The following is a 14,989-nucleotide window of genomic DNA, read 5'->3' as shown; positions in this document are numbered from 1 at the left end:
CAAAGCTACGACGTAACATTGGAATGCGTCGACTCAAGGATATGTTGCAGCAAAACTTCAGTGATTGATGTTTTCATCCAAGGGGAGATTGTACTCTTTTTCCTTCGTCAAAGTTTTTATCCCACTGGGTTTTTCTTTGACAAGGTTTTAACGAGGCAGTCTATGATCCATATTATTATGACAATCAAAGGGGAGTGTTGTAAGTTGATTGCCATTCACCCATGTGGTCAAATAAGGAATAGTATGGCTAGGTTTAGGTTTTGATATATTTGGCATGCAATTAATTCCTTGTCTGATGCATTGCAATTTGAAGGCTATAAATAGATGCCTTACTTCAATGTAAAACTTGCACCCGAGCTTTCTTTCTATGCTCAGTTTCTTACCCTCCTTCTGTCAAATTTAGTAGCTCTCCGGTTGTTATTTTATAGCTAGTATATTACAACAATACTCTTATTTTTTTATATATTTTTGAAATTTTCATTCAAATAATTAAAATTATTATTTTTAATAAAATTATATATTTGATATTATAATTTTAAAATAAAATTCTCAAACAATAAATTTAAATAGAAAACTATAAAATTTAAAATTACGTTTCAAAATATTGAATATCTTCATTATCGGTAGGCTTTACTAAAACTTGTTCGTATCATATCTTTTTATTTTAAATATTTAAATGACATCTTGATTTTTAACAGTGTAATAAAGTAGTTTCATTACAATATTTAACAATTTAGTGATTCATCCGATATTTTTCATTCTTATTTTTACAAAACATGTGCATGTTTATTATTATACAGAATATACAGAATATGTGCATGTTTATTATTATATAGTATAAAATATTAATATTTGTCCGGTTCAATTATTGTCAGTTCAATCAATATACTTATATAAAGGAGAAGCGAGGGCGTGTAGGTGGCGCCTCTCATATCGCTCCGTTTTATTTTTTCTAATTTTTTGGAATTTTTGGATGAAAAATATCAAAAATTACAACTATCCTTTTTAGTTTCGAATATATTAGAAGCAAGTTTCAGAATCTGATTTTGTTTCAGATTATTTATGGAATATGGTAACTTGAAAGTTTTTTGTTTCAAGTTATTTATGGAATATAGCAGCTTAAAAGTTTTAATCTGATTTTGTTTCAGATTATTTAATTATAAGAAAGAGTGGCAAACAAGTCTCTCTGCAGCTATACATATCCCTATAGGTTGTAGGGTTTTGGATCATCTAAACACGACATGCTCTCTCTCAATACAACAACGCTACCTCTATCTTGTGATAGTTCTCTCGCTCGATTTCTAACTCGGTGGTTCCGTTCTTCTGCAACGATAAGTGAACGATGTTTATACGGCATTAAAAAAAATAAAGGTTGTTGCAAGCAAGGGTAGTTATAGACCGCTATTTGGGAGTCGACAAATCCAAACACGGGAGAAAAATATAGTCTTGACATGATATTTTATAATATTTGTTTTGTTTATCGGACATGTTTTTTGTTGTTAATTTTTATATGATTTACTTTGTATACTGGAAAATATTATTCATGCATTATCTGTTTGCTCCGTTCAAGCAACTTTTAAGTGAAGGTGTTTATATAGTATTAAAAAATAAAGGTTGTTACAAGCAAGGGTAGTTATAAACCGATATCTCACGGATTTATGTTAAATGTTTTTGTGCACAATCAATCCAAAAAAATTGGAGGAAGGTGACAATGTAAGAACATGATTATTTTTAAAAAAAACTCAAATAAAAATTAGATTCGTCGTGCTTTAAATTGTTAATTACGTGTAAAAGTTTATTTTTATTTTTTCACCATGAATTATAGTCCAATTTTGCAATTTTATATATTAGTATTGCTATGACATCAAGATTTTTATAATATAAAATTTATTTTATCCTACAAATATTAATTTTTAATTATTAATATATTTTTTATAGACAACCACAAAATTATTGCATTCTACAAATATTAATATTAAATCATTAATATAATTTTATATAGGCCGCCGCAACGCGCGAATTCTCAACTAGTTGTAATCTATATTTCAATAATTAAAATAACTCGGTTAATGATTTATTAAATTAAGTATAGTTTTGTATGATTAGACTTTTTTCAATTTTGCCGACTTTCTTTCGATACTGAAAACTGAGGAATCATGCGTCTGTTGCAACGTAGACATCGTCAATTTCAGCTCAAACATTAATAACTTGTGGCAGTGTTACACGCAAAAGATATACACACACTCGGCTGGCAAAGTTGTAGAGAAAAAAAAATTCATAGGAAGCGCTTTATAGAAGCACCAGAAGAAAAACGAGTTTTGCGCGGATTCAAAAATATTACTCCCTCGGCTAATTTTGTTTTTTTAGAAATAAAGATTTATATTCTCTCTCAAATTAGGGTTTTGAGAGTCGACTCCCAAAATTAGCCGTCACTTCTCCATTCTTCACCTTCATCCTCTACATCCACTAAATCATTTTCGCTCTCCCATCTTCTCCACTATTTACCTGTTTTTTGCTTTTCAATAAAATCGAGTGTTGCTTAAACCTCGAAGATTTCAATCGAGTTTTATTTTCAGATCTGTTTCGGATTTGAGCTTGGACTTGATTGTTTTCTGAATAAATCAGATCTTTTGAAATCAAAGGTCCGATTGTGTTTTTCCGTCTCGCCTTTTGGCGTGTGTTGATTTAGTACCCAATTTTTGGGTGTTATATTTGTGGTTGTTATGTCTTCCTGCATTATCAATGAGAATGATTGGGATGGAGTTTTGGGAGATCTGGTTTATCGCATCATTAATACTTTCGGCATGTCTATAGCTGGCTCCCGGCATGTAGATAGCTGGGGTATGCTTGGAACGGTGGTGATCGCATGTGCTCACCTTTCACAAATTATAGTTGTTCATTATTCGAGGATTCTTGTTCCTCATTGCTTAGTTTTTGCAACTGAGTCGTCTGAACACCGCAACAGCCATGGAACTATTGTGAAGGTCAATTGTGAAGCTACCATTTTCGGGATTGATGTAGGCTGGATTACTCGAGAAGCCTTTGTATTCATTTTCAATTTCAAGAATCATTGGATTCATTGTGTTAAGCAGTCTGGAAACAATGCGGCTATTTGTTTAGCTCGTTTTATTGTTTATTAACCTGATTGCATTGTCAGTTGGGGATCTGTCCCGACTAGACTTGTTTTAATTTAATGGAGTGAATTTGCATTTTGTCAAAAAAAAAAAAATATTACTCCCTCCGTCCCACCAGGATGTTTACGTTCACTATTTGCACGCATTTTGAGGCTCTTGTAAAGTACAGTTCAATAACGTTTTTTTAATATTTTTTTTAATAAAAGTTTAAACGTCAAATTTTTTTTCAGGATTCTTTTAGAAAAAAACACATTATGAAACTATACTTTACGGGAGTCTTAAAATGCGTGTCAAAAAGTAGCGTAAAGAACCTGGTGGGACGGAGGGAGTATGTAATACTGTCTCCGCCTCTTATGAGTTGTCACATTTGTATTTTTATTGATTAAATTGATTAATTTTTGACCAAAAATTATAAGTCACTCTTTCATTATTTTAAAAAACTGAAAATTACATATTAAAGTAAATTAAAAATTATTTCCGGTGAAATAAATTTTTTTATTTTATCAATTGATCAATATTAATAAATCTCAGTCAAATTTTGGTCAATTTAACCGGCACAAAATCAAATGTGACAACTGAAAAGGGACGGAGGGAGTATAATTTATTTTAAAAATTTATATGCCATGAGCTTTTAGTTTTTAATTTTTTTAAGCAATATTTCGAGATATCATTTCGCAGATATATATATAATGAGCCCAAAATCATAAACATCAACTTTCCTATTGGTATGAACCAATTTAAACCCTTTTTATGTCGTTTATAATACAGAATAAGCAAAAGTATCGTTCAACGTCAAGGATCAAGGGCTCACTTCTCTTCTATTTTTCTAAACAAATAAATGATTTGATTTTGTTTTTATAACTAATCTAAATATTAATCTAATAAAAATTATCTTAAAAGCAATTAAATAAATATGTTGGAAAGCATGAATATCTACCACTGAACCTATGACGCAACTCTGAATTCCTTTGATATGTTAAGTAAGATACTTACAGAGAACTTGCCATGGACCGCATAGAAACAAGCTCTGATATTCGCATAACCCCATGGACCGCATAGAAAAGTTAAAACGAATTACACACTTATACAATTAATCCCATGTCCGTATAGAAAGATTAATTGACTTTGCAGAGATAACAATCACATAACATATTGGGATGTCCGCATACCCTAGTTAATTCAAGCATCTCTACAAGCAGTGACGTATATATAAGCACAATTAAAACAAATCTCCAAAACTCAAAACTGTATAATTGCCATAAGGTTCAGGGTTTCAAAACAGCCCTCCAACAATAGAGGTTTAGCCAACCATAATCAAGATAAGACAAGTAGAATCATGAAAAGAATAGAATACGATACAAAAGTGTCGATCCTTTCTCTTCTTCTCCGTGGCTCTCCTCTCTATGTAATTTTCTGTCTAATAAAACCTAATACAAAAGTGTTCTTATTCTAATAGGAATATACAAGGCAATTTCGAAACTGAATAAGTTTCCAAAAGGTCAAAATTCGCAGTTGACTTTCTCCCATGTTCCTGGGCTGTTTCAGCGGGCTTTTGATATCTGAACCCATCTAGAATGATAGAAAATTAAAATATCTTCGTGTCGACTGTTTACTCGCCCGAATCCAACTTCAAGAACTTCAGATATGACCCAAACAATATTCCTTACGCGGGTAGGCGAAGAGTTACGAATTTTCATCTAATTTGCTCCAAATCCTTTCCAATTTAGAATTCCTTGCTCTCTACAATAAAATATTAAAATCTAATTAATATATGTCCAATTAAATCAAAAATATAACTAATATGAGAATTATTATCATCCAAAATATATATAAATATATACTCTATCACCTATTATATTATTTGCGATTTATCATTTCAGTGTCATTCAGCGCTATGTTTCATTGTCATAATTAGCTAGATAATTTATAAGAGGTGTCATGACAAATTATTTCAAAATCTGTAATTTTCAACTGAAAATACTACTCCTTCCGCTCCATTTATTTGTCTTTTTGACTTTTTATAGTCAAATTGACCAAATTTTGACTGAAATTTACATGTATAAAATAATAAGAAAAAATTATGAAAAATATATTATTATAATCTACATCTATTATACTATAAAAGGTATCTTTTTGATTCTCAAAATCATGTAAGAATAATTACTAATTACCAGTTAAAATTTGACTAATTTGATCACAAAAAGTCAAAGAAGACAGATAAATTGGGACGGAGAGAGTAATTGATATGTGTATTCTCAGGTTTCAGATTCGTTGGTAATACATTTTGAAAATTTACAAACTTCATGTCCCGTCCAATATCCAACGCCGATGAGATTATTTATATCGAAAGGAAAGATTTTTCTCAAACTATTCCCTTAAAGTAAGGGTGTAAATGAGCCAAGCCGAGCCGAACTCTGGAGTACTCGTGTATCGTTTGTTAAAAAATTAACGAGCTCGAGCTCGAGCTTGGATCGAGCCAAAAATATTGTTTGAGGATCGACTCGTTACGGAATAACTCTGTTCACGAACAGCTCGCGAACTGCTCACGAGCATGTCTTACGAGCTGTCTCACGAGCTTTTGCTCATGAACCGCTCATTAACTTACGCTCACGAACATGTCTCACGAATTTTTTCTCACCAACCGTTCATTAATTTTGTTCACGAGCTTGTTCAATAAACTTTGCTAACGAGCTAGCTTATACTCATAAATTTCTTTACGAGCTTGTTTGTTATTTAAATCTAATTAAAAAAATAATTTAAAATTCTAACAATATTTTAATTTATACTCTAAGTATTCATAAATTCATAATAAAACATCCATTAATGAAACTCCCACATCCACGAGCCATGTTTACGAGCCAAGTTCACGAACCATGTTCACGGACCAAGTTCACGAACTCATAATTCGAACTTGTTCGCGAACTATCGAGTCGAACTCTACTGTGCTAAGTTCAGCTCGTTTATAAAACGAACCTCAAAATTGTGCTCAAGATCGACTCGTTTATGAATCGAACCGAGCTCGAACCGAGATTTTTTCGAACCGAACACCGAGCGGTTATCGAGCGTATCAACTCATTTACAGCCCTACCTTAAAGAACCCTCTTGAGAGATCTTATGTGACGATGCAGATAATTGAGGGCTTTCTACATGTTTCTATAAACTACATTATCATATAAGAAAAGAGACGAAATCAGTTTTGACAATATTTTTAATTCAATTATTCAATATAAATAGCAATTAATTCTCTTCTAACAACTAAGATAAACAATTTGATCAAAAAAAAACTAAGATAAACAATAATACTTTGTAAAATTTATAATATCCAGTACTGAATTTTTCAATAAAGAAGTTGATAATCTCATAATAAGTATGCTAAAACTATCAAGTTTTATGTCTAAGGACATGCTATAGAGCGGAAATAACTAATTTAAAAAGAAAGAATCTATCTTATTACGGGATGTTATGATTATTTTAAATGACAAAATTGTTACAAAAATTTATCTATCTATCTATTATTATTATATATATAATAGACCAACGTGCCATATTTTATTCACACCGTAAATTACTCTTTTAACCCTCTCTTTCATTAATACACATAATTGATAACTTGTAATTAATATGTCTTCCATTAATATATATAGTTAATAACTTACAATTAATACGCATAATTATATCTAAAACTTTAATGAGTTCATAATTAGACATGTAATTAATATGTTTACATGTTTTTTTAATACATGTAATTGATATGTGTGATTATATCTAACATATTAATTTATTTATAATTAAATTTATAAATAATATGTTGATTATTAATGGGTAGACAATTAATTACATCGTCAAAGCAGGTATAACACTTACTAATTTATAGTTAAAAAAAATCTAATTTTGCATAATTTTTAACAAAAATACGTCAATTAAGTTCTTGGATGAATGCCTATTTAAATTATTCAATTTTCAACAATATCTGACAAAAATATGAATATTCAGTATAAAAGGGTCCTAAATACCAACAATATACTTCACGGTCGGAGGACTATTAAGATGGTGCGTCACAACCAGTTGAATGTCTAGTTGGAACCCCACTGGTAGATGTATATCATTGTAATATTTTGCTCGCATGTGAGTTATTTCTAATTCACATTAACGATTAATTTAGCGCTCAGGTAATAAAAGACATGTTTGCATCGAACAGACAAACTTTTTACCATCTGCATTGTTGGACGGTGGGAAGAATAATAATATCCATTCATGCGTATGAGAACATGCACGTGTCTCAACAATATTTAACCAAAATACGAATATTCAGTGAAGTGGACTCTAAACACCCTTAAAATATTTTACTGTAAAATGACTATTATGAGGATACATCACAATCAATTGAGTATCATGAGATATTTCATGAGGAGTGGAGCAACATATATTTATAAAAGCTTAATTAAATTCGTGGGTGAATGCCCGACCAAAATAATCCATTCTCAGCAACGTTTTAACCAAAATATGAATATTCAGTAAGAATGGACCCTGAACACCCTGCATGCTCGTGTCTCAACAACATTTGATCAAAAATTCAAAATACGAATATTCTGTATAAAGGTTCCCAAATATTCATAACATGTTTTACTATTAGAGGATTTTCACGGTGATATATCACAGCTAGTTGAGTATCAGAGTGATACTCCACGAGTACGTAGGAGAGTATCAGTGTGATATTCTAATGGGAGTGGAACAACATATATGTGTGTGTGTGTGTGTGTGTGTGTGTGTGTGTGTGTGTGTATTTATAAGTTTAGTTAAATTCTTGAATATGTGGGTGATACTTCATGAGTAGAGGAGTACTATCAGCGTGATACTCCACTAGGAATGGAGCAAATATATATTTGTAAGTTTATATAAATTATTTAATAAATATCCATCAAAAGAGCAATTTTCATCAATATTTTATCAAGATATTAATATTTATTAAGAAGAGGCCATGAATACCCGCTAGATATTCACCGTCCGAGGAGTATCAGGATGATACGTTAGAACCAGTTTAATATCAAGGTGATACTCCATTAATAGAGGAATATCGATGTGATACTTGTGTTGCGTCTTTCAGCAGGAGGACCAACGTCCCAAGCGCAAGGTCAGACCATCAATTGAGATGCAGGGAGTATGTCTGAAGTGGGATTACAATTATTGGCTAAAATAGTTTGTTGACAATGATAAGTACAAGATGCTTAAGATATTATTAGTTGTTCAACTTGGGTGTTTGAAGTTATCGATTAGGTGAATGAAGTTATCAAATTACTGTTTATATTTAATTTACAATTATTTTGTTTAATTTATATCAATTAAATAATAAATAAATTTCTTAAAATCTGAATATATTATCATAAATATTAGAATTCATAGCCTTTCATTTGATTATACTAATAGCCAAGAAAAATGTGCAGAACTCAATGAAAAATAAAGTTTACTTCTCAAAAAGATATGATAGGTATCTATTTGATATTATTTAATTATCTATTTGATATTATTTAATTCTCAAGCACATATATGAGTTATCTGTTTGATATTTATTTTGGCTTTAGTGATGCAAGCGATATTGCGTTAAGTCTGATGACTAATTTGATACCAGCGCATCACTTTAGTGAGGACTTTGAGATTTAACCCATATATAAATACATTAAATTGTTAAAAAGTTAGAAACAAATGATTTTAACAAATGTTTCTTTTCTACCGATTTTGAATTTCTTAACTTTAACTTAAAAATTAATGTGAAATGTTGAATATAAAAATTATAAATAATATATAAAAATTTCATCATTCTAACTATACAAATATATGATCTTATGATTTTAAACTATTCCATATTAACTATAGATGATGAATATTTGCTAAATCTTTAATGTTTAAACAAAACTTTATATCATCTACATAAAATATTTTTTATTTATAATTTTTAAAATATGTAACAACACATCATTTTATATAATTAATCAATTTAACAAATTTGATGAACAGTCTGTTCAATTATTCATGTAAAATATATGAAACTACAATAGCCCGAGAAGTAACATTTTTTTTGAAGTCAGCCCGAGAAGTAACATGGTATACATGAATTGAGTGTTTTATGGAGTAATTTACACTTTGTACCCAATAAGTTTAACAGCTTTTTTGATTTGGTCTCAAATAAATTTTTTTATTAGTATGCACTCTAATATTTAAAAAGCGCTTCAATATGCACCTCTTTGATCATATTCGGTCAAATTGACTGTTAAAATTAACGGCTGAAGAAGTAAAACTGTAATTTTGTATCAAAAGAATCAGTAGAAGGAAGTCTACAAATTTACTTTTTTACCCTGCAGCCGTTAACTTTAACATTCAAACTTGACAGAATATGATTAAAGGTGTATTTATCGAAGCGCTTTTTAAACATTAGAGTGCGTATTGACAAGAAATTTTGTTTGAGACCAAATCGAAAAAGCGCTTGAACTTATAGGGTGCAAAGTGTAAATTACTCTTTATTTTCTTACATTTATATGGTTCATATTATTTTTATTTTCAAAAATCTATTAGTTTAGATTTGAAAATACTCAATTACACAAGTATGTCTGAAATTGTTGTTCATAACTGTTACTAAAAAATATGCTATTACAAAGATAATATTTACTAATATTTTTTTCATATTGAATATAATTTTAATATAACATAAAAATTAATATTTTGTAGAGTTTTGATAGTAAAATGTGCGAAATTATTATTTTTCCAATAGAAAGTCGTTACCTTGTTTTTTAAAAGTTTTCCAATAACGACAGATCATTATAACACAAATTTTAAAAAATCATACGAGCAATACCAAACATGACTTTTATTGACCACTCAGATTAAAGGTAAACCCGCTCGTACTTTCCATTGAAAGCTTTTAACGAATTACCGAAAGAGGAATTGGAAGTTTTAGATCTTAGTCTAAGAACCACCAGCGATATATGTAACCGGAGAGATATTTGTGCATGGTGCAGTGACTTCAAATAATTATATACAGATATTTTATAAAACTAATCTAGCTCTTGTTGAACAGAATGCAAAACAGGTGAACGCACTAGCTTCGAAAAAAAATAACAAGTTGACATTAATTAATAAGCTCCCTTCCGTTCAACAACAAAAAATTTAATACCACGAATTGTTAGGCACAATTCAAGTACTACTATATTCATGATTGGATTCGTAAGAGAGTGAGTGACAATGAAATGTTAGTTGCAGGATCCACGGCAATAATAAAACTGATTTAATTGTATAAAAAAATTAATAATTAATTACGCGAACGAATCAGGAAAACGTGGCCCAGTTCTTAGCAGTCACGCACGAATTTAAATATAATTCTTGTGTAATATATAATTTGCAGTGTAAAAGGGTTTTGCACAAATGGTGAACTCATGGCCACTTATACAGTGCATGGAGTAAATATATTCAAATATTACAATAATTATTTTCCGGATCTGCGTGACATCAACTAGTAACACATGTATTTAGCAAAAAAAAAAAAACTAGTAACACATGGTTTATAATAATGTGCAATTTGTCGTACGTGTAGGGTGCATTAGTCAAAGACTGTGCTCATCTGGACATGTATAAATAGGATGATGAGGGAGTAGTTAGATCAAGATCATCATAGAGGAAGACTAGTAGAAAATAATACAAGTTGAGATGGGGAGGAGTCCTTGTTGTTCCAAGGTAGGGTTGAACCGAGGAGTGTGGACTTCTGATGAGGACAAGATTCTCACCGATTATATTCAGCTCCATGGGGAAGGCCGGTGGCGGAATCTCCCCAAAAGAGCAGGTACGTACATGTATCCGTGACTGTTAAGTGACCAGTTCTCCTCAAATAAATGTTTTGGGAATTCTGCAATAGATGATTAATCAATTAAGTTATGATGTGACGGGTGCAGGTTTGATGAGATGCGGGAAGAGTTGCAGGCTAAGATGGTTGAACTATTTGCGGCCGGATATTAAGAGAGGTAACATCTCTGATGATGAAGAAGACCTTATTATTCGTCTTCATAAGCTTCTTGGTAACAGGTACGCGTTTGTGTTGTTATTTTGTTTAAATGCTGTACGAGCTCGTTCTTTTTTGGTTATCACAAATGGACTAATTATCTCTGAAATTTTGGTTACAGATGGTCTTTAATTGCTGGTAGGCTTCCGGGACGAACAGACAATGAAATCAAGAACTATTGGAACACAAGTTTGAGGAAAAAGGCTCATGGTAATCACACTGCCTCGTCTTCTCCTCCTCCCAAGATTTCTACTAAACAAAACAACACCAAGAGAAAGGATAAAAGAAAGCGTGATTCAGCTCAGGTCAATGTCGATGCCAAACTGCCTCATCAGACTCCATCCGCACAATGCACCGAAATATTGATCAGTCCAAAACCAGATAATCTTACCACTAGAGAGCCTGTACCAAAAATATTGGATGCGGACGAGGGTAAGATGTGCCCAGACCTTGCGATTCCGACCGGGAGTAATGAAACTGTTTCCGTGAAGACTAACGAACATGTTAGTGAGCCAAAAAACATTAGTCAGCTGGCATTAGATCCTGACGTTAACATCGGCTCCAGTGACGACATTTCCTTTACTAAGCTTCTGAGCCCTGGTTTCTCTGGTTTATTCGGCTCCGATTTTTATAATCACGAAGAGAATGAGACGACGAGCACGTCCCCTTCATCTTCAAATGAGAAATCTATGATGGAAATGTTGGAGGAGTTTTGGAATGTGGAAAATATCATTATCGAACCAAATTTAGGTGCTTCGGACCTACATTTTGGTTCCGCAGCCGAATGCTTAGGAGATTGGCTACTTTGATGTTGTATCTTCTTATCTTCTACCTAGTAATAATGTTGTCTTCAGTTCATTTATATATTTAGCTAGTTTGATCAAGAATAAATTTCATGCAATAATTAATTTTGTGCAAATTGTTTTGGAGTACAAATAATTACAATTCATTGAAAAATTGTTTCCATGTTTTGTCTGTTTCCGTGAGTGTTCTTTAATGACCTCTTAATTTAAATTAAAACAAACACGACCCAAATTATAATAAGGTTCTATGAAAATTCGATGCTAGAGTATATTGAATACGTATGCAACGTTTCAATATGCTTGATTCCAGTGATTTATGCTGCTCTTTAATTATGTTATAGTGATCCGATCTCGTCATCTTTTTATATATATAAAAGGTTCTTCCCGGTTGTTTATGAGCGTACAATAAGAGTCACTTTTAGGTGGCTATTTTTATTTGAATTTTTAAGTATCATATTAGTTAAACAAAAATCGACCATCATTAAATTGAATTTAATAAAAACCCGTTACTTATTAAAAAAAGTAATTGTTGTTATGTGATTATGACCACACACAATGGAAAAATCGAAAATAAAAAGGTTAGTGACTTAAACTATGTTTTTTCAGATGATGCTAAGCAAATGTTTAGAATATACATTTGTACTTGTAAATTTGTATGAAAAAATTCTCTAATTTTTTAAAGATTATAGTAATAATAATTTACTAATTTTTCTTAGAAGAGACACATTTCTACGTGTCCCATGAAATAAAGATATAAAATACTAATATTTATTTAGGAATGATAGAGCTAGTAATTAAACGTCAGCTTGTAATCCCGTTATTTATATATAGAAATCTGGCACGGTTTTTATCAAAGAAAATTAAAGTAAAAGATCTTGATTGATCACCCAACTGGCAACTGTATGACATTGACATAGAAGATGGAAATCCATTGACAATTTCTTAAATAAAATCACGTGTTGCATCTGCTTGAAATAAAAAATAGCAGATCCAAAGCACACAATACGGCAATACCTAACCTGAGTTTCGTACTATTATTATATTTCTCCTCCGTCTGCAAAGTTTGATAATTTCATTTTGTTGTTTGTGTGCATTATATGTCTATGCCGGGTTTTCGTTCATACTACTCTACACTCCACTGCTACACAGGAGTTTCAGACTTGGAGTTTTCGGATGGACCAACGTTGGACTTATATTTATAAATTTGATTATTTTCTGGTTTTAATATCGGGAAAAAAACAATTATGTTACAATTATGTTGTGGGAAGAACTTGATTTGAAATTTTGAAGCGCATAGAAATAGGGAGGTAAATGAGCCAAGTACAATGTTCTAAGTTTAAAATTCATATATACTCCATAAATAGACATTATTGATCAATTTTTTTGTAAAGTTGTTTTCTTGTAATCCATTATTTTTTCCAATTCAAGTATCCTTGTACATAATTAAATATGATATGTATCGATATCTCAAATCTAGGGTCTGTTTGGGATTGCTGTTACAAATTGTTGTGCTGTCAGAAAAAGTGCTGGTAAAAAAAATGTTGTTGTAGAAATCAGACAACTGTTTGGTAAGTTTTTCGATATGTGTTTATTTTGAGTTATAAAATAAAAAAATTAATGTTTTTGGTGAGATTTGATATTGAAATATGTAACAACTTCCTGCAAAAGCTGAAAAGCAGCTTTTTCCAAAAGCATGGGGACCTGCTTTTTCTAAAATCATCTTTTCAACCAAAAGCTGCTGTTCAGAAAAGCTGCTTTTAGATTTACCAAACAATTTTCACCTGCTTTTGAACAAAAAGCTGTTGTTGCTGTCTGTAACAGCAACGCCAAATAGTACCCTAATCGGTCTAATTAAATCTAACATCATCCAAAATATTACATAAACAACATGAATAACATAACAACCAAATACAACATGCAATATTTATCAATTTTTTTTAGTAACCAAATGTTTAAATGGAAACCAAATCCAATTACTATTCCAATTATTCAGATAAAAACCATAAGAGCTATCTCCAACCGTAAAATATCCTTAGCTAAAATGTGAGTTGGCATACCAAAAATAAAATTTTTACCCAACCTCTCGAAAAACTTACGCTCTAATCATACCTATCTGTTGTCTATAATTTTAGCCAACCTCCTATGGATGACTATATTTGTCGAACCTCTACAGGTCTGTAGGAAATCTGTACAAAGATTGCACATCATTTATTACTATAATGAATTGATATATTTTATTTTAACAGTCTAAAATATTGGTAACATAATATTTTAAAATTATAACCAACCAATATAGCCAATACCATTGAAGCACAATATTTTACAGTTTCATCAAATTTTACATAATATCTTGCAGGTCCAATTCAGCCAACTTATAGCCAACCCATTGGAGATGCACGAATTAAATCAATTACTGATCTTATTAGGAATATGATATTTCTTTATAATAAGTCAAAATACTCAGTATAAATTTATATAAACATATTTAGTTTTTTTTTTTGAGCATGATATAAACATATTTAGTTGATCAACAATACTATCTGTAGTATACGTGAATTAGAAAACTCATCAACGAATGAGGTATTTTATTTTTAACGAGTTTCATACTTTTCCTTCTAGCATAGTTGATCTAGACACACACACACACACACACACTCACTTTACATCCCATAAGTTTATGCGCTAATTCGATTTGGTCTCAAACGAAATTTCTTATCAATAAGCACCCTAATGCTTCGATATGCACCCCTTTGACCATATTCCGTCAAGTTGACTGTTAAAATTAACGGCTGCAAGGGTAAAACAATAATTTTGTATGGAAAGAATCAGTAGAAGGAAGTCTCCAAAATTATTATTTTACCCTTGCAGCCGTTAGGGTATTAGGGTGCGTATTGACAAGAAATTTTGTTTGAGACCAAATTGAATAAACGCTTAAACTTGTGTGGGTGCAAAGTGTAAATTACTATATATATATTGTTAGGATTTATGGGTGATAGACAGTAGTCAAC

At 31.1% G+C, this 14,989-nt stretch overlaps 1 protein-coding gene across 1 annotated transcript; it reads left to right on the top strand.

Moving 5' to 3' along the window:
* Positions 1-10,777: 10,777 nt before the first annotated feature.
* On the top strand, positions 10,778-12,097 carry LOC108198721 (transcription factor MYB1). Its single transcript, XM_017366498.2, has 3 exons — positions 10,778-10,962; positions 11,072-11,201; positions 11,300-12,097. The coding sequence occupies exons 1-3, from the start codon at positions 10,830-10,832 to the stop codon at positions 11,985-11,987; spliced, it is 951 nt and encodes a 316-aa protein (XP_017221987.1). The 5' UTR covers positions 10,778-10,829; the 3' UTR covers positions 11,988-12,097.
* The last annotated feature ends 2,892 nt before the right edge of the window (positions 12,098-14,989 follow it).

Source organism: Daucus carota, chromosome 8, assembly GCF_001625215.2.
Source record: "Daucus carota subsp. sativus chromosome 8, DH1 v3.0, whole genome shotgun sequence".
Taxonomy (NCBI): Eukaryota; Viridiplantae; Streptophyta; class Magnoliopsida; order Apiales; family Apiaceae; genus Daucus; species Daucus carota.
Note: the sequence above shows the minus strand (reverse complement) of the source record. Positions and strands in the feature narration are given on the sequence as shown.